The 18720-nt window shown below is 34.0% G+C and overlaps 1 protein-coding gene across 50 annotated transcripts in view; it reads left to right on the top strand.

The window, feature by feature from the left end:
- Nucleotides 1–18107, top strand: part of RIMS1 (regulating synaptic membrane exocytosis 1) — a 469154-nt gene extending 451047 nt beyond the window's left edge. For all 50 annotated transcript variants that reach the window (XM_079146461.1, XM_079146485.1, XM_079146449.1 and 47 more), the window contains 5 exons: nt 3621–3759; nt 5903–6015; nt 13119–13220; nt 13833–13972; nt 15772–18107. In XM_079146461.1, the coding sequence (XP_079002587.1) occupies nt 3621–3759; nt 5903–6015; nt 13119–13220; nt 13833–13972; nt 15772–15990 (713 nt within the window). In that variant the 3' untranslated portion in view covers nt 15991–18107. The remainder of the gene's footprint in view (nt 1–3620; nt 3760–5902; nt 6016–13118; nt 13221–13832; nt 13973–15771) is intronic.
- The last annotated feature ends 613 nt before the right edge of the window (nt 18108–18720 follow it).

Raw genomic sequence — 18720 nt, 5'->3', positions numbered from 1 at the left:
TGGAAGCTTTATAATAGTAGGAACCTTGTCATTCATTTATATGTCCTCAGCACCTAGGACAGTGAATGACACATTGTAGGTGCTTCCCAAATAATTATTGGGTGGGTGGATTTTTCTAGCTAAGATTCTTATTATTTTCAGTAAGAATTGATATTCCACCCTGGATGTATTGCCTCACATTGCCTTTGGTAAACATTTTTTATAACTGTACTTGGCTCAGTACTTTGGTGATGTAGGTTAAGCATCCCTCCTCTGAAATGAAATGCTCGGGATCAGAAACTTTTCAGCTTCTATATTTTTTCAGATTTTGAAATATTTGCATATATATTATATATATATTATATATATATATATAATGACATTATTGGAGACAGGACCCAAATCTAAACACAAAATTCATTTATCCTTCATATATACCATATATTCAGAACCTGAAGGTAGAATACAGTATTTTCAGGGCCCCTGCATTTCAGTTCAACTGATCACATGAAATAAGGTATAGAATCTTCCACTGGTGGCATTGTGTCAGCACTAAAAAAGGGTTGGTATTTTGGATTATTTCAGATTTTTGGATTAGGAATGCTCAATCTGTATATACATAGGATTTGCCCTCTCAAGTGAAGTCTCACCAATATATGGACATGAATGAAATGTTGCTCTACCACAGTGACTTCTTAAGTGAACTACATCTATGAAGAAGGCATAACATACAAATGAATAAACACCAAAACTAAACTGCCTTAAAGGCATTTTTAAAATGACCATAAATGAAGCCCTTGTCTTCAGTAAATATACATGTTCTACGAAGGCAAGTCAGGTGGGCAGAATACACCAAAAAGGATAAAGAAAGAGAATTCCTGAGTCATATGTGGGAAAATTTAGACATCCATGTGAATACTGGTAGGAGTATAAATTGTTGCACTGTTTGTGAATGGCAACTTAGAAATCCCTATTGATATTAAACGGATTTCTACCCTTTTACTAGCATTTCAATTTCTAAGAATTTATTCTTTAAAAACTCTCATAATAACTGGAAACATGCAAATGCCCATCAACAAAGAGATGGCTTAATTTTGAAACTATAGGCATATAACAGAGCAGTGCAATCATTATGAAGAGTAAATATAGAAATGTTTGTATTATGTTATATTGAATGAAATGAGAAAGTTGCACAGTAGAGTATATGATGTGATCCCATTATCAAGTTTATAACCACTATTCCAGGTACTCAGGTTAACAGTAAGCAATATTCAAAATACACGTGCCCTCATGGAAATTAGATCCTATCTGGGAAACATACAACAAACAGAGGACAGTTTAATGGCAGACAAAGCACTGCTATGAAGAAAAACAAAGCACAAGGGAACAAAGAGTGATAGGGATCAGAAGAAGCCATTCTGAGGAGACATTGAAGCAGTGATCTGAGTAAAGTGAGGGAGCAGGGCAAGAACAAGGGACAGCCAGTAAGTAAGAAGGGCCCTGAGGAGGCATGCTGGAGTGTTTAAGGACATGCAAGGAAGGCTGTGTGCCTGGAGAACAAAGTCATAGAATGAGGAAGAAGGTGGAATCTGGGAGGTATCCCAAGCCAGATTATTTAGTATTTTGTGAGCCATGATGACAATTTGAGGTTTCCTTAATTTTGATGATGAGCCATTATAAGATCTTGAGCAAATAAGTGACATGTTAAGATTTACAGCTTTTGAATCACAGCAACTGTTTTGTGGAGAATGTTCTGAGGAAGAAAAGAATGGAATGCAAGCCGCGAGGCCGTGTGGTGGGTTTTGCAGTCGTCTGAGTGACGAGAATGGTTGGAAGTGGAACTGGAGCAGCGGAGAGGAGGAAGGGTGTCAGATTAGTGATGTGTTTGAATATAAAAGCATGAGGATTAGCTGATGGATTGGACCTAGGTTGTGTTACAAAGAGAAATTGGGGATGATCATCGGGATTTGGTGAGAATAAATGAGTGGAGGTGCCATTTGCTGAGGGAGTAGTTGATGATGGAGGTGGGGAAAAGTCCCACTTTGTGTTACTGTTGGAATGTCTGTTAGACCACTAAATGGAGGTAATAGGCAGTCAGATTAATGACTGGCATTTAGGAGAAAGGGTAGGACTATAGATACATATTTAGGAGGCCTGAAAGTTTGCCAGGATCACTTAGGAAGCAAGTGTAAAAAAAGTTGCAAATGTCTAAATGCTCAGTCCTCCTATCTGAAAGTCTTCTAGAGGAAGAGGTTCTAACATAAGAGACTGAAATGGAGCAACCCAGTGAGAAGAGACAAAAAATAAGAGTACTGATCACAGAAGCAAAGTGAAAAGGAAGCATGGACATAGAAAAACATAGCTTCTAAATTATTAAGCATCATCTTCTTTTAGAGGAATGAAATTATAAGCAATTTTCAACATTTTCTATTTCTGTAATATTTGAATGCTTGATACACATATTGGCTTTGGAAACAAAAATGGCAATAATAAGGTTAAGAACAATGAAGCAGTAAAAACTTAATAAGCCCACTAAAAGAATATATAAGCCATCAGTACGGAGTCTATTATATATTTGACTAGACAATTTACAAAAGGATTTCACTGACCAAAAATCAGAGGAAGAAATGCTACCTTTCACATGGCATATCTTAAGAGTATACTTAAGCACCTACTTTACAGAGGATTTGTGGGGAAAACCATTTATATTTGTATGTTTGTAGTTAACATTTATAGAGCATTTTCATGTTATTCATGATTATTGAATGATACAGAAAACAGAAAGTAAACCTGAAATGCTTGTAGAATGTTTAGATGGAAAATAGTATCATAGTTTGTCTGAACTATTGGTACTGCTTATGTGTATAATCAAAAAGTTTTAGTTTCATCTCCATGCTATGAATAGGGGCTTGAGGAAATTGCTTTGAACCTAAAGATTGCATCAAGAATTGAAGTTAAAATGATCAACCAGCATAATTCAGAGTGCAAATGGAGACTCACACCCCAAAACTGCCAGTCAGAAGTCATGCAGCTACACCAAAAGGCCATGAGATAGCTGTGTTGCCTTAGAGTTAGGATGAAACCTATGGTAGCTACTTAGGTTACCTATTGCATATGCACCTAGTGTATGTTAAAGTGTTGTGAAAGTCATCAAAGAAATTACTACTGCTTCACTTTATGAGGATTTCTAATACCTCATGGTACCAAAAATGTTATTCTTCATACTTGGAAGTATCTCTTCTCTTTAAAGGACATGACCCATTTCTTTAGGTCTATTCTCACGTTTGGAGAGTTTCAGACTAGGAAAAACCCAATAGTTTGTTCAATATTATCTTTCCACCTAACTGTTTAGAGAAAAATCTGAATTTTCACTGTATTTGTCAGCAGTAATAATACAGTGAGTTCATTTTGTTTCTTTGAGATTAGGGTCCTCTCTGGAACTATAGCCATGGTCCTTAACCAAAGCACACTCTAATTGAATCTAGTGATTCAATTCAGCAAATTATTCTTGACACTACTACTTTCCTGATTAAACATTTAATCATAAAGAAAATTCACTCTGGTGCTTTTAGAACCTCATGAATTCAGGGGAAAACTATCTAAATAGAACTTAGGGATTTTTTTTTACTCTCTCCTATCAGAGTCGGGCCACAAGAAGTTAAAAAGTACCATTCAGAGAAGCACAGAAACAGGAATGGCAGCAGAAATGAGGAAGATGGTGAGACAGCCCAGTCGTGAGTCCACTGATGGCAGCATCAACAGTTACAGCTCCGAGGGAAAGTAAGTGAGTCAGCAATCCAGTGGCCTTGGGACCACCCGCTGTGTGGCGATCAGCAGAACAGAAAAGCCCCCTAGGGTTACTGTGCTGCTGCTTTATGTAACCTGAGTTTGGCCATCCATTTTACACCAGCCTGACCTCTTTCAAGCACCAGGATCACATCTCTGCCCCTGGTTACTCAAACCTATCAAAGGTACCAAAAAAAAAAAAAAAAAAAAAAAAAATCTGAGTTACTATAAATAAGCCGATTTACATCATCTAGTAAAGCTAACATTTGCTAGACTAATCTTTCACTGATCCTATGGTATAGAAATGCTACATTTAATGGATTCTTTCTCAAGGAAAACTCGTAGTATAGCCCTGTCACCAAAATCTAAATTAAAATTCAGAAATAAGGAACTGATTTGTGATTTTCCTAGGTTTCTCCAAATTATTTGGGCCCTGTGTTGTTGTAAGCAACTTACAGTTTCTTGATTTTAAAACATCCTAAACTCAGTGTTTGCCCTTGGGGGAAAATACTTCAAGATCTATCTACCTCATTATTTTTCTGGTTGAAGTTTTAGTTCTGAAATTAGTTAATTATGAAAAAATGTAATTTGGGTTTGTTTATGTAGTTTTTAACCATTTTATATGGATCATACACAAAATCTGCATTTTCCTAGGCTTAAGATTTTTTCTGGTAAAAAAACTATTATTTGGGGAGTAGTACATCTCGCAATTAAATAATTATTATGCTTCAGTGGGTTACCTGGAGGCTCACCCTGTAGAAATTCTTCATAATTATTCATTCATTACTATTGGAATCACTTGTACCCAATCTACTATTACAAATTTATTTTCTTTTGCTGGAAACTTTGTATATTGCTTATATAATAAAATAAAATTATGCAAGTTAATGTTTATAATACTCTTTCCCATTTTTGAAACTAGTTGGCCCCTGATTATTTGATCAAATGATTGATATGCATGCTTCAGGTGTAACTAAGAACAAAAATCAACAAATGTAAAAGTTATTGAGATAAACTTGCTTAAAAAATACCAGTTTAATAATGTTGTATAATGCAATGTGCAAATGAAAGACTAGAGACATTGTTTTCTGGTACAAAAGATAAGAAAGAAAATTTATATCACCATGTATAAGCCACTTAAAATCTCAAAGATTTGTTTTCTTAGTCTCTGAATGGGATAATATTTTGTGTACTGTCCAATTCTTTTGGTTGTAGAGAAGTAATGTGTAAAAGCACAAAGAGAAAAGAAAGTCATGCCATAAAGAAATGTTGCTTCAAAAAGTACTTATTGAAACCAGCTATGTAATAAGCATGGTTCTTGTTCCTCAGAGAGAGATGCATTAGTAAACAAAAAGAACACAATCACCACTCTTGTAGTGGTTTACAACTTTCAGTCAGTGGTAAGAAATAGAAATCTTTTAGCCAACTAATTTTCATCTGTACTGAATAAAACCCTCAGATAATTTGAACAACTAATTCATTCAAATAATATTATTTGTAAATAAGGACTTGTACTGTGCTATAATATAAAACCACTGTTTTAAATTTTAGCATTCATGTTACTTAATGTTCATGAGCAATTAGCTATGTAAGGTTGATAATATTAAAATTTGCATCTTATATGCCAATAATACATTTATGTAGAAATGTGGATATGGTTTTACAAGTGTTCACTTAATATATTAAAAATTCTCCTGCCAGGTGTGGTAACTCAAGCCTATAATCCCAGCAGCTCAGGAGGCTACAATTTTTTTTGGCCCTAAGCAACTTAGTGAGACCATGTCTCAAAAGAAAAAATAAAAAGGGCTGGGGATGTAACTCCTGGTTTCAATCCCCAGTACACAAAGGAAAAAAAAAAAATCCTGAATCAGATCTTAAATTGAGACTTTAGACCTTTTCTTACAGACAATGCAAATAGTCCGTAAGTAAATAGATTGTCTAAGTAGTGTTTATGTTTCGTGATCCCAAAATTAGTCACATGGAAACTAATAAAGACAATCTGGTAGATCCATTGCTTAGCATACACAAGTTCCTGAGTTGATCCCAGCACCACAGATCAGAAAGAAAAAAAAAAAATGTGGGAGATCTAATATCTTTGTTTTTGTTTTGGTTTTGGTTTTTGTCCTTTTGCTAATAGTTTAATATTTCCTGGAGTGCGACTAGGAGCTGACAGTCAGTTCAGTGATTTTCTTGATGGACTGGGACCAGCCCAGCTTGTTGGCCGCCAAACCCTTGCCACCCCTGCAATGGGTAAGAATCATTTTCCTACAGTAGAGTTTCATGATTTAATAGTAATACAAATTAGGAACAATACTTTAGAGTGTTCTTGGTTACACTTGACTATTCTAATTTCTAGTGCATTTTTCTTATTTGAGAAATTAGGCAAAATAAATAAAATGAGCCATAAATCTTTGAATGACCATAAAACTCTATCAAGACAGATTCTACAATAGAACCAAATGTAGAATAAAGATGCCATTTCACAGCAGGCAGAAAAAGAGATGAAATGCTCAGAAAAGGATGTTGGCATAATTATTTAACTGAGTGAAAAGTAATTACAGAAATTGCCTTGCTACTTCACAACTTGTAAAAAAAAATGTATGATATTTTAGACTCCATTGTAAATTTAAAAAAAGGAGAATGGACAAAGATTATTGGGAAATAATTCATCTTGGAGTGGGCAACAACTTCCAAAGGATCAAACTGAAATTAGAAAGTTGGAAAAATTGAAAAGGTGGTGTTTATGCTAAACAACAGACAGTGGTATTGTGCTCATTCCTTTTGTATGGTGGTCTCAGCACCACCACAGTGGTTTTAAGTAGTCCAAATACAAATTTTAGGTTCACGTACTCAGAGATAATTAATTAACTTTGGTTGCAAGGAGGATGCATACATGCCACAGAAGATGGTCCTAGACAATTGTGGTTTGAGAATTGCTGCTCCAAATGGAAAAGTTGGGAAATGTATATGTTTGTAGATAATTGTGGCCTAGAGTGTATATTTTTAGATTTTGTTTTTTTCTCAGTTAAAATATTTAGGTTTCAAAAACATAAATAAAAGGAAAGAAAATATCTGCAGGTTGAGCATCCCATATCTATAATTTCAATCAATACACATGCAAAGTAAAAATATTGTATAAAAGTACCTTCAGGCTACATATATAAGGTATACTTGAATATAAATGAATATATTTATTATTTATGCACATATTTATGAAATATTTCAAAATCTGAATATATATGAAATCTGAAGCACTTCTGGTTCCAAGCATTTTGGATAAGGTCATTCAACCTATACTAACATAGTATACTCTAAAGTAAGCTTTTCAAAAAAAAAGATGATAAATGGCAAAAATTATATGTAACATGTACAACAGATATTTCCCTGGATGACATGAGATTCTAGCCTGATAGGACCCATGGAATACCCAGCAAACTAGATGAAAATAAATTAACGGAAAGACATATATCATCATGAAATTTTACAACACTGGCAATTAACAGAAAATCCAGCAAGTTTCCTAAGAGAAAACTTAATGCTATACAAATCTACCAAAACACCAGATTCTTACTGGACTCTTCAATAATACCTTAAACCAGATGACTATTAAGCATTACTAATCTTCAAGATTCTGACTAACAACTGATTTCCAACTAGAACATAAGATCCAGTCAAATTATCAAATAAGTTTGAGGATAGAATAATACATCTTTGGACAAGCAAGTTCTCAAGTTATTTTCCTCATATCCAGCACTGTTCAGAAAGCTACTGAAGGATTTATTTTAACAAAATGAACTACGTAAATTTTTTAAATTGAGAGTCAAAAAGGAGGAAGAGAAGATCCAGAAAGTAAATTCTTCCTCACAGAAAGGAGATAATTATGAGATAACCAGCATGACAGAGCAGAAAGATCTAAAGATAACAGCAGAAGAAGGTTTTAATACAATCTGTACAAATTGTAGCATGTCAGGTTTTATAAGGCAAAATCTATAGGATACTTAATGTTTTTGCTTTTATGGAAGACAACTAGGAGAGAATAAGGGTTTGAAGTAGTGATAAAAATGTAAGCAAATGCTTTATAAAAAGACACTTATTAAGTGAGGGGAAAAGGAAGATCTTCACAAGAAATAAGAAGTAATCATAGTGTTCTAGTTCATACAGCTATAAATAAGGTTACATAATCATAATAATATAAATGTTAATATTGGGAGAACGCAAATGACAGAAATTGTCAGGTATATGGTGTGGGTAGGAAGGCAGTTGAAAGAGATGAAAATTGGGAGTTCAGTAATATTTAAAACTAAAAAAAGAAAAACACTTTATAAATATGGTGTTTAGGAACAGGAAAATGCCAAAAAGTAAAAAAAAAAAAAAAAATCAGATAGAAATATTGAAAATTTTGAGCAGTGACTTTTAGAAGGCCAGAAGTTGAGAGGGAATAGTTGTCTGCCGTTTATACGAAAAATAGATCTTATACAGCTCCTTGACCCTGTATACTCTGTACATGTGATTAATAAAACCTTGAAAAAGTTTAAATGAAAAAAAAAAAAAAAAAGAGAGAGACCTCTAAGAGCTAGGATCTAAAACAGAATTATGAAGCTAATGAGAAAGTCTGGAACAATGAAGTTGATCAACTGATCTGGCAAATAGAATTCACACCTGAGAAGCTGGTTAAGCCAACTAAAAATACCTTAGAAATAATTATAATGTCATTTTCAGAGATAAAGCTTCATGTGTAAACCACACACAAAAAAAAAGAAAGAAAAAGAGATTGTTAAAAACAAGCATATAGTTTGAATAAAATGAATTGGAGAATGAAAACTAACGACTAATATTTATCACTTGGTTCATGAATTAAATGGGTTTACTGAATGTAGCTAAAGATAGAATTAGTGAAATGTAGAAGGACCGTAGAAAAATCATCACAAGTTCAGCCTGTTCAAATTGTTTATTTTTAAACAATAGAGGGGAATTCAAGATGTAGGAAGAATAAACTAACAAATTGAATCTTACGCTAATAGGATCCCAAAGAGAGAATAGAGATACTTTTTAGAAAAAACATAATAATGTTGGCAGAATGATTTAAGAAAAATATGAAATCTGAGAGATTGAAAGAACCTACTGAGTGCTGAAATGAAGAATATTAGAAATCAAACAAGGCCCATGCACTTCTTATTTCAGGACCTCATCCCAAGTCATGAAGAAGAGTCATGAGGATGATAAGGAAGATTGTTTCACCAAGAAACGAAGTAAATCAACAGCTTTAATTTCTCAGCAATGCAAAATAAATAAATTAATAAATAAAAAAGCCTTAAAAAATAACCAGTTCTCAAAATGCTTAAGAAAAGAACTACCAGCTTTTATTCAGGAATAAAGATGAACTAGAGGCATACACATTCACACACAGACTCAAAGTTTACTGCTCTTTACTGAAAGATGTACTTCATAAAGAAAAATAAATAAAAAGAATGAAGAAGCAAAGATGAAAAGAATGAAACTTGACCCATTAATAAAATGAATTAATAATTATTATATAAACTAAATAAAATAAGGTTTTAAGTGTATGTTTAAAAAAAACACCCAGGAGAAAGCAATATAAAACAAAATAAAATGAAGATGCTGGTCGAATTCTACATGAGAGTTCTTAAAGAGCCTTGTCTTTTTGGGGAGTAAATAGAAACACTGGTTTTAGATTTTGGTATAAATGTAAAAATGGGAATCTGTATGTTAACTATTTAATAAAAGCCTCTAAAATAATAGAAATAAAATATTTAAATTCTATTCTAGTAAAGGGGTAGACATAAATAAATGAATATGCTTATATGATAGACAAAAAGAAAGGAACAAAAATAGGTAAATTTAAAACAAAAATACAAAATAAAATAACAAAAATAAATTTGCTTCTAAAATTAATCACAAACATGAAATAGAGTTTTCTCAAACATAAATGGATCAATGATATTGAAGAAACAAAAAAAAAATAGCTATATGTTCACCAGACATAATGTCTGGAAATAAACAATGAAAAGGTTGACACAAATGATACAGAGAATGTGGCTACACCAATGGTGAAGTAGGTAATTCATGCCAAGCCTCGTACTGAAAATACCTAGAATATCTACATGTTTGCTTCAATGCCTGGCTCCTGGGGAATGCAGATGCCTTGGGTAAGGGTGAGCCTTGTGTCTACAGCTTCTCTTCTACTGGAGGGATTTGCTGTTTTCTGTTGCCTTGCAGAGGACCTGAGAAATGAGCTGTGTATCTTTTTATTTATAAAACTTAGGCAAGAAATTTGAGTTAGCCTATTGATCTGTCTTGCTCTCCGTTAGGAGCTAAAAGGTCTCTCTACCTTGAAAATATGTGCAAATTGAAAGTAGGTGGGACTCTGTAGGAGCTAGGGCTCTAATCACCGTAGTCCTTGATATTGATTAAAGTGATCCAAGACTACAGACACCTTGCAAAGCAAAAACAAATCATTTCTGATAAAAGACAACATCCTAAGTAACAGCTTTTTTTTTTTCTAAAAACAACACACATCAAGCACAAATACCAGGCACACAAGAAAGGAAAACCAAATAATTTTAAATGCAGAAACAGCATACACTAGAAACAAACTCAAAGTGATTCCAGAGATTAGAGTTAAATATTAAGAATAAAAATAATTATATGTTTCAAGGAGCTTCAAAAAAAAAAAAAAAAAAAAGATTGAGATTTACTCCAGAAAATAAAAACCACTAAAATGAACACAATGACAATTCTAGACTTGAAAAACATAACTAAACTTAAGAACTGAATACTTGAGTTCCCAGTAGTTTATGCAGAGCTGGGGAGGTAATTGATTAACCAGAGAATAAGCCATAAGAAGGTGTCCAGAATTAATCACAGCTATAGATGGATGGAAAATATAAATAAGAAGTTAAGAGATGGAAAAGAAGGAGAGGTTTAACATATGTGCAATTAATGTCCCAGAACAATGGAGGAGAGTATAATGTAGAATACACAATGAAAAATGTAATGTCTGAGGTCAGGTGCAGTCAAGTACACAGTAATCCCAGGGGCTCAGAAGGCTGAGGCAGGAGGATTCCAAGTTCAAAGCCAGCCTCAGCAACTTAGAGAGGTTTTTAAACAACTGAGCAAGACCTTGTCTCAAAATAAAAATATAAAAATGGATGGTGATATTGCTCAGTGGCTAAGTGCCCCTGGGTTCAATCACCAGTACCAAAAATAAATAAATAAATAATGACTGAGAAATTTTCTAAACTGAAATAAACATCAGTCATACTTTTCAAAGTCCCTATGAACCATATGCAAAAGAGTCCAGCAATATTAAAAATGATAATATCACAACCAAATTGTATTTTTTTCCACAAACACATAGCTGGTTTAATATTTGAAAAACTAATATAATTTGCCACACTAATCTAATTGAAGACTAAAAATGACTATCTTAATACATACAGAAGAAATGTTTGCTAAAATTCAGTATTCTTTTTTTGTGTGTGGGGATCGAACTCAGGGCCTTGTGATTGCGAGGAAAACACTCTACCAGCTGAGCTATCTCCCCAGCTCCCCTCAGTATTCATTTTTGATTTAAAAATTTCAGGACTGGAATTGTAGCTCACAAGGCACTGGGTTTGATCCTCCGCACCACATAAAAATAAATAAAGGTATTGTGTCCATCCTCAACTAAAAAATATTTTTAAAAAAATCTCAGTAAACTATGGATAGAATGAAGCTTACTTAGTCTGATAGTTTCTACAAACATGTATTTGTGCATATGTATACACATCAGATTGGACAAAAAAAATGAAATATTTCAGTATAAAGACAAATGCTTTTAGAAATACACATCCTCAAATACCATTGTTAAAAGTTAAAAATTATTTTAGTCCCTGTTAGAATAACATGCCAATATTTAATAAAAATGAAAATGTGTATGTGCGCTATGACCAGTCAGTTCCACTTATAATTATATATCCTCATAACTTTCTTTGCAGCACTTTTTTATAACGGCCCCAATGAGGGGAGGGGAAGACCACTAACTGAAGATTAGTCAAAAAAATATGGAATTGTCACACAACAGGTTATCATATAGATACTGAAAGGAAAGATCTAGATCTGTATACATCAACTTGGATGGTTGTCTAAGAAAAATTAAGTGAAGAAAGAAAATGGCTAGATGATACTGCTTACACAAATGTCTAAACTTTGGAAATTTGGGATCTATGATTATTCTAAAAATATAAACCATCAAAAATAATTTAAGAGGAAACAGAAGGTAGGAAAAAACCTAGAAGTATAAGCATTAATATGTAATGGGGCTAGGTTACATATCATCTGGGGATAGGTCCAAATGACTTCACAGATGAGTTCTAAAACGTATGAATGCAGGATACATGAAAATTCTGGAACAAACATTCCAAAGAAATAAAAATGAGGGACCTATCTCCCACTCCTGCTGATTGCTAACCTAATTTCTTATCATACTATACATAAGCCTCTACCTCCCTAATAATCAAAGAAATGCAAATTAATATAAATTTTAAACCATCAGATTGACAAAACTTAGATATATTCCTCAGACCAATATGAGCATGGGAAATGGGAAGACAGACATTTCTGGTAGCAAGGAAAACTGGTACAGCCTTTCTAAAGAATAGTTACAGCTATCTAAAGGATGGTTGCTGTTGTATGTGAATTTATGAGAGTCCATAGCTACACACACTTAAAATATGGGAACTTAATGTCCAAAAAATAACTGACCAAGTGTATAAGAATTCTTCTAAAACTGTTCATCAGAGTGCTTTTATAATCATAACAATATAAATAACCCATATTTTCATCAACAGGGAGTTGTTTAAATAGGTAAAGACACATCTATTCACAGTGGCCTTTTAGTCAATAAAATGACAATGTATGATATGTAGATGATGATGTGTAGATGGAAAGATAGATAGAAAAAAGTATTCATGAAATTACTAGGATATTCACCAAAATATTAATAGAAGTTTTCTATAAATAATGGGAAAGATAATTAGATTTTTCATCAATAAGCAAATGGATGACATAAAGCAAAGATCTCATTAAAGTACAAGAATCATGTGCATACTTCAGGGTTGTAGTTAATGATTTTTTTCCCATTAATTTGTGAATCTTTTAAAATGGATTAGTAACAGAGAAACATCAAAATTTGATTTGAAAACCAGGAAAGAACAATGGGTTATGGCAGGCCATCCTAAATATTAGTTTCTTATCAAGATCATAAAGATAGTTGGAGTTTGTTAGGGACCTCTGTGTTTTAACTGCTCATAACTGCAAAGAAGCTGAGACATTTTTCTTTGCCCCACTTGCAGGTGATATACAAATTGGAATGGAGGATAAAAAGGGCCAATTAGAAGTTGAAGTTATTAGAGCACGAAGTCTGACGCAAAAACCTGGCTCCAAATCTACACCTGGTGAGGGAAACTCCTGCTCATTAATAAGTACAGGGAAGGCATGAAAGTATGGTCCCCTGCATATTAGGCAGAACCCTGAGATGTGTGCTGCATTTGAGTTTGATATGCTTTTTTGTGCATCATCCAGCTGAGTAAAAAGGCAGCTTTTCTGTGATCTCTGATTGCATAAAAGTGGACCTGAGTTTTCTTTGCTTGGTTATTCTGTTAGAAGGTATTAGGAAGCGCATTGTTGTATTTTTTAAAAGCTTATTTACAGCTGTTTCTTAAGTCATTGCAATTATTTTCTTTTCATACATTTGCAAAGGCAAAAGAAAAAAGGATTTAGTTCTAATCATGAACAGTGAGCTCTAAGACATAAACCTGCATTGTAATGCCCACCATAAACCAAGAAAGTCAAAAATCTTTAAGATAACTTTGTAGACATTGGTTTAAAATGAGGAAAATGACAGTCATGGTAATAGGTAAGTTTTTAGAAGTAGACTTTGTAGAGCAATGGATATTTAAAGTGATCTAAAGAGTTGATGGGCAACATTCAATAAACATCTATAATTCTCTCATGAGGTATTTTCTAATTAAAAAAGTGAATTCTTTTTGTTAATATGCCTTTTTTAGCACCATATGTGAAAGTTTATCTTTTGGAAAATGGAGCCTGTATAGCCAAGAAGAAGACAAGAATTGCACGGAAAACACTTGATCCTTTGTATCAGCAGTCCCTGGTTTTTGATGAAAGTCCACAGGGTAAAGTTCTTCAGGTCAGTAATAATTTGGTCTTTAACATTTTAATATCTATGTTAACCATATAAATATTGAAGGCATGGCCAAACATGAGAATAAAATTCAGTAAAGATAATATTGTATAACCTTGCATAGGAAAAATAACCACAAGTAGTTGATTTTCAATACAAAAATACATAGTATTAACAATATCTATGGATCAAGTGGAAAACAAAATTTTTATTTTCTCTCTCCCTTTTCTTGATCCTCTCCTTCTACCTTTGCCCTGTCTCATCCCTCCCCTTTTGATAGAAAGATAGATAGATAGATAAATAGATAATAGATAGATAAAGATTAGCCATTACTGTGTATCAGGCATGAGCTATAAAGAAGAAGAAGAGAGAAGAAAATAGAATCATACAGGTACCTTAGTGAACCCCAGATATATTTGCTAGGTACTCATATACCATTACCTCTTTTTAAAATTTGTAACTACATGTACAATAAATATTGTTATCATTTAAAAGACTATGTCTGAAGAACACAGAGATTAATTCAAAAAAGTTAGTAAGTTGAAGAGCAGGATTCACCAGCCCTGCCCTGAAAGCAGGTGAATACATTGAGTAGAGAAACTTGATGGATGACTGAAGGATTGGAACATAGAGCCTGGGCATTACATGTGATGGAAAGCTCATCCAACACCAATGGGAGGGGCCCAGACTGTGATAACTGTCAATGAGCTAACTGCTATTAACCACCCTATCAAATCAAAATTGTCAGGCTAGTCCTCAAAAGGTATCACCAGCTCACATTTTTCAACCTACCCCTTTACTACCAAGTCTATAATATAAAAAAAGTGAAGTAAATAATGTCTTTATTTTTGCATACCCATGGTACATGCACTTTTTGGCACCTTGAGTTAAATTGTTTGTTTTACCTGTCTAGGTTCAAAATTTTATTTTTTAGAACTCTATATAGCCCTTTACATTGCTTATTATATAGTACTTAACAAGAAAGATATTGAATCTACTTGTTTTAATGTATATTTGTTCTTATTAGTTAAAATGTATTTTGACATTATACATACATGGAACATAATTTCTTATTCTTTGGTTGTACATGATGTAGAATTACATTGATCAGTAATCATATAGGCACATAGGACAATAATGTCCAATTCATTCTACTACCTTTCCTATTCCCATTCCCCTCCTTTCCCTTCATTCCCCTCTAATCCAAAGTACTTCTATTCTTCCCTACTCTCTCCCTTATTGTGAATTAGCACCTGCATATCAGAGAAAACATTCAGCCTTCAGCTTTTTGGGATTGGCTTATTTCACTTAGCATGATATTCTCCAGTTTCATCCATTTACCAGAAAATGCCATAATTTCATTCTTCTTTATAGCTGAGTAACATTCCATTGTGTATATATACCACATTTTCTTTATCCACTCATCTGTTGAAGTGCACCTAGGTTGGTTCCATAGTTCAGCTATTGTGAATTAGGCTGCTATAAAATTGATGTGGCTGTGTCACTATAGTATGCTGATTTTAATAGACATCTTTATTTGTTTAGCACAGCTTATATTAGATAACACCCCTCACTGACTAGGGTAATAGTACTCACATTCTTTCAAGTTTGAAATTATTGCAAACTGTTTCTGAGCACTGTAACATTAGTAATTCTTCTTATCCTTGCCTCCTCCTTGGTGTTGAATCTTTCCTCTCCTTCACTAACTGGCCCATATTTACAGAATAGATGTGTTGAACCCATCAACCATGTGAAAGAGAAAGAAGTTCAAGTTATGGTTATGCTGCATTTCTCTGTCTCTACAGGTGATTGTCTGGGGAGACTATGGCAGAATGGACCATAAATGTTTCATGGGTGTGGCTCAGATCTTGTTGGAAGAACTCGATCTCTCCAGCATGGTCATCGGATGGTACAAATTGTTCCCACCTTCATCACTGGTGGATCCCACAGTCACTCCTCTAACCCGCCGGGCTTCCCAATCATCTCTGGAAAGTTCAACTGGGCCTCCCTGCATTCGATCATAGTGAACTCATACCAGAGTCATTCCAATAAAACTCTACCTTTCAGGATAATAATCTGAAACAGATATTTCATGATCAAAAGCATTGTTGGAGACAGACAATCAACTTGTGTTTTGCTTGTAGTAGTTTTTCAGTAATATGTCCCAATCGTTGTTTCAAACATGGCTTCATATGACAGAACAAGACAATCTATCAAATTACAGTGAGAATCAACGTGCTAGTGAGAGTCACTGATGCTTCTAACAAACAGAAAAAGAGGAAACTTCAAGTTCACACACTCACACACACACACACACACACATGCACACACACCAAATTGAACAAACTGGAAACTCTCACTCTGTGAAAATTTGTATTTTACACATTTCTACACAGACCACATGCAGTGTTATTTCCCTGGTGTTTAAGAAGGTTTTTGTTCTTTTGTATGTTTTGATGATTTGTGTGTTGTTTGTTGGTGTTGGGTTTCTTGAGTTTTCATTTTGCTTTGTTCTCACTGTTTTTATTATTTCCACTAGTTTCTTGACTATATCCTAACAGGCTCTGTGATGCTAACAGAGACCCTTCCTTTCTTTTTCCAAAAGTATCCAAAAAAAGGGCTGAAGCAGTCTCTGTAGCATCTCCCCAAAGTTTTCAAGAGATAGATGAGGTGAGGCCAATTAAGCGTTTCATTGACCTTAATTTTATAATTCTTCAAAGTCTTACGTGTGGAAACCCAAAAGACAAAAAGTTATCTTCCAGAATAAATAATCACAGAATTAATTTTTAAATGAGGAACATATCTGTTTGCATTCCAGAAAATTAATTTGCGTTTTCCATTGTTTTGCATGGAAAACTTTTAAGTCAATCTGCAGCTAATGCTGGGGACTAAAACTTATCACATAATTGTACTTTGAAAACACTCCTTGTAATGCCTTTTCTTCCTGATATCAAAAGAAAATATGCTTATGTGTACAAAGCGTACTTTTGACTTCCCAGAAAGGTGACTAGGAATAGACTTGAGCCTAAGACACTGTCAGCTACACCCAGGCTTCTCAGCCATGCCTCAGTGTAGACACCTTCATCTACCCTGGAAGGAGCACGGTATGAGCTGTTCAATATGCCACTGGAAATTCCAGTTGAAATATTCTGCACTAAACTAATGTTTTTATTGAATTTTAGTTTACATTTCTTTGAGGTCGATGCAAGCACAAAGCTTGATTTTTTAATGCAAAGTATCTTACTTTTTTGGGAGAAAATAAAACAAAGTCAAACTTCAATTTGCATTTCCTTCATTTGAGTTTTTCTTGGCCTTGACTTTCCTTTGTGACATTCTGTATATGTGCTACAAACTGCAGACTCTGCAGGTGCATAGATATGTTCTCCCTCCTTTTATGAGTCATTCAATTTTGTGATTACACAAATAGAGCAGCATGACTTGGAACTGTTCAAAGCTGCATGCATGTTTTGTAAAAAAAAAAAAAAAAGAAAGAAAGAAAAAGAAAAAAAAAAAAAAGAAACAAAAGGTTATTTAATAATGTATGTTAGTTCCACATAGGCCAGCTTGTATGTTGCATGTACTTGTACAGTTTGCTCGTTAATTACTATACTAAAATAACCAAGAAATCTAAGCCATCCATTTTTGTTATAGACATTTTGCAGGTTTTAGCCAGACTCAATCTGTGGGTCTGGGGTGAAATGTCTATAGATGGACTTTATTTTTTACCCTCTGGAAAACGTGATGTAGTACGGACCAAATTCCTTCTAATAAATATTTTGGTGTAGATTCCTACTGTGGGGCTGTAACACATGTAGACACTGTGTACACACTAGGTTTTAATCCATAGACATACTGCCTGCACCAAGTGAATTATTTATTATTATTTACACATGCCAGAATTATCTGCCCATCATTCCACAGGGCACAGATTGACCACTGCTCACCAGACTGAGCAGGAGGAGCTGAAGCATTGGTGCACTTCTACTAGATTCCGTTCTGTCTTAGTGGCCAACAATCAAATGATAATAATTGGATAGTATCTTTCTATTTTGACCACTTGTCTTAACACTCCCCTGTGCTTTTAAATGAACTTCCAACTCATGTATGTAAACATGTTTAATAAAATTTACTTTTCATGTCAGTCAGTAGCCATCTGTGTTCTATGTTTTGCCAGGTTTCCATTGTGGGTTCTATGGTGCAAAATGGGAGCCAGACCATGGGAAGGGGAGGCTGGGATGTGTTGTCTGCTGCGGGCATTTGACTTGTCACTGCACTATCTATGTCTTAATCTATGGCCCAAAAGGTACTTTGCATCACATACAAGTTTTCACTTTGTCAGCCTGTCTAAGTGAGCACATGACTATACTTCTGAAAAGTGGCATTATTAAAAACAATAAATCTCAGTAAGAATCAAATGGAAGATTGTTTTTCTGCTGCTGTCTGAATGTGTTAATAAAAGAGACAACTCTGTTGTCCAATTGCTAAATCATTTCAGGTGATGTGACATATCTGAATGTCAATTCCTGCACCTCTCGTCTTAGTACCTGGTTTCCCTTTCAATCTATTCCTTTTGGGTCCTTAACTAGTATATAGAACCCTGACTTAGAGTATGCTAGCTTAACAAAATGATCAATGCATTTACTCTAAGTCATCTTCAATAGGCTCTTAGGGAATAAACATCTTCAAAGGTAGATAAGTCTCTAAAAGTAATATGTTAAAAGAAATTATTAGATTTATTTCATAATTTCTAAATT

The sequence above is a fragment of the Sciurus vulgaris genome (assembly GCF_902686455.1).
Source record: "Sciurus vulgaris genome assembly, chromosome: 7".
Taxonomy (NCBI): domain Eukaryota; kingdom Metazoa; phylum Chordata; class Mammalia; order Rodentia; family Sciuridae; genus Sciurus; species Sciurus vulgaris.
The sequence above is the reverse complement of the archived record's forward strand: the minus strand, read 5'-3'. Positions and strand labels throughout refer to the sequence as shown.